At 50.2% G+C, this 2,524-nt stretch overlaps 1 protein-coding gene across 1 annotated transcript in view; it reads right to left on the bottom strand.

Annotated features, from left to right (window-relative positions):
- Window positions 1-1,730: 1,730 nt before the first annotated feature.
- LOC104076275 (villin-1-like) overlaps window positions 1,731-2,524 on the bottom strand; it is a 35,877-nt gene continuing 35,083 nt past the window's right edge. The window contains exons 20-21 of the mRNA XM_009577092.1: window positions 1,862-2,137; window positions 1,731-1,826 (exon numbers count right to left, since the gene is read on the bottom strand). Of these exons, the coding sequence (XP_009575387.1) occupies window positions 2,024-2,137 (114 nt within the window). The 3' untranslated portion in view covers window positions 1,731-1,826; window positions 1,862-2,023. The remainder of the gene's footprint in view (window positions 1,827-1,861; window positions 2,138-2,524) is intronic.

Consider the following 2,524-nt stretch of genomic DNA (forward strand, 5'->3'; position numbering starts at 1 on the left):
AGGGAACCATCCTAATCTCCCTAATCCAACTGTATTTCCACCGCTCTCCATTTGATTGCACGATGCTTGTTAGATCTACAGCGATGGCTGATAGGTGGAATCGCTGTGTTTTATTGAGTAGCACATGCAATTCGTTAATTTGGGAGCTGGCAGGAGCACGCCGCAGCGGGGCGATGCAAATATTGTTGCTTCCAGCAGTGGCAATAGAGACTGAAACAGGGATAATGTGCACTGATTGTATCCAGCGTGAACACAACAGGAGCAATCATGCAGGTAATTCAGCTGATTTGTGTCTCTGCTTGACTCTTACCTTATTCTACATGGAGGGGGCTGGACCCTCAAGCAGAAGTGGGATGAAGTGGTGGCAGGAGCATGGAGGTAATGATGGGCTTGTGGCTTATTTGAAGTAACTACAAATGTTAAACACAAAGATCTGTCCAGAAGACCCCATCACCTGAAGGTCCCTGCCTCCAGCCCAGCCAGGTGGTGACACTTCACCACTACTGCATGGTCCCAGGTGTTGCATGAGAGCCCTTTGCTCCTCAACCAACAGCCTCCTGCAGCTCCTCAGCTCCATCCCCACATCCCTGCAGCAGGGGTGGGCAGTCAGGCCAACTGCTGAACGGCCGAGTACCGCTGTCCATGGGCAACAAGGGGGCTTCAGGAGCAGGGTACATGGGCATGGGGAGACAAATGGTCCTGGCCATGTGGTGTTTGGGAACAGAGGGGGCCTCACCTGCTCAGTTCTTTTCTTTTCAAAAAAATCCCAAATCCCATTAAGGCCCGGGTGTTTGAAGGATCTGTGGCCCTGCAGAGCTTTTCTCTGCTGCTGTTCTACCCCACACACTGATCAAGGACACTTATAGTGATGCTGCTGGCTGTTTATTTGGAATCGCCCATCAGGTTGGCAATGGGGTAAAGCTGCAAAACCACATCTTCTGGGTTTATAAACGTGTGTGTTTCTTCCTTCGTTTACAGCTGTATCCCTTAATCACTGATCGCTCACATTTCCCCCTGCCCTCCCCAGTCAGACTGAGCTCGCAGTGCAGGACGGGCACTCTCAGCCCCACGGACATCGCAGGGATGGAGCCCTGATGAAACCTTCAGTGGGACATACTCTGCCTCAGGTCATACCCAAAACCCTCCTGGCTTCCTCAAGCCTCTGGTCTGCAGGCAGGTGGACTCTTATGATCACCTGCACCCAGTCGTGCTCAGGGAGGCCGGGTGAGATTGGAGATGCTGTCTGAATGAGAAAAAAATAGTCTGAGTCTTGTCTGACAGTCAAAATCAACAGCTGTGTCTAACCATTAGTCTCATTATCCTCTTGAAATAGATAAGCTAATAAGTATGTTCTTAATAAGTGGGTTTTTTCCGAGCCAGGTTCTCATTTGTTTTACCTGCACTGGGCTATGCATGTTACTCTGCAACTGATTCTTGCTGTTCTTTGGCAAGTAGTTCTTCTGCAAGGTGAGAAGGGGCAGAACTGGCTGGTGTCACTCCATGGGCTACCCCATCACATATCTGGCCACTCCATTAACTTTTTCCTGACCTCAAGGCTCTCCTTCTGTCCTCCTAGGGCTTCCCCCTCCTCTCCCCACCCAGAATTTACATAGCAGCTGCAAGCACCCCCTTTTTTTGCCTAATTTTAAACTTCTACAAATGAAGGAAGATCATGTCCTTGTGCACGTGGCAATTTGCAAAAGGGAGAGGAAAGGAGAGGCTACAATACAGTTGTGTGACGCACACTTGTCTTCATGGCTGTCAGCAATAAAGTGTCAAAAAGAGGCTAAAACATCCTGCAAAGTCATTCCTACAAAAGCTTTTGCCTCCTTAGGTTCAGGGTTTGCAGGGAGAAAGGAGCCATGCCCCTAACAGTGGCTGCTGAAATAACTGCATTGAAGCTTGGCCTGATTGAGATGTTGGGTTGGGTTCATTGAGCAAATGTCTGTACTTCTTCCCCGCAGCTCCTACGAGAGCAAGGGTTGGTCCCAGAGTCACTGGATGCCGGATGGCCCCTGCGGTCTCAGAAGAGTCCATATTGCTTCTTCTCGTTCTGCTGCTTCCATTTGGGCATCTGGTAGAACTCGTCCTTGGACTTCCCAAAGATATCGTGGAAATCAGCATCAGAGAGATAGTACTGCAGTGGGAGGAGAGAGCAAGGAGATGTTGGCTTTGGCTTTTGCAGAGGCTGGGACACCTCCATCGGCTGCATCCCTTCCTCACTGTGCCAGTGGTGACCCCTGACTCCAGGCCAACAGCTCCTGTCCTTGTGGTGGGAAGTGGAATGTCCCAGCAACTGTTCCTCATCCCGCTTCTCAAAGCACCAGGGGAATAAAAGCCCACCAGCCCAAAGGGATGCCCTGGTTTTGAGGGGTTAGCATGCTCTGGCTGGAATTTGGTCCTTGCTAATCATACTGAGGCCAGAGCAATTAATGGTGCGTTGAAGAACTTCTGTTGGCCAAAGTTTTGGGTAGTTTCTTAGGTATGATTCACAGTGAAAGCATCTCCCCCTCGCTCAGTTCCG

Source organism: Fulmarus glacialis, unplaced genomic scaffold (assembly GCF_000690835.1).
Source record: "Fulmarus glacialis isolate BGI_N327 unplaced genomic scaffold, ASM69083v1 scaffold20164, whole genome shotgun sequence".
Classification (NCBI taxonomy): domain Eukaryota; kingdom Metazoa; phylum Chordata; class Aves; order Procellariiformes; family Procellariidae; genus Fulmarus; species Fulmarus glacialis.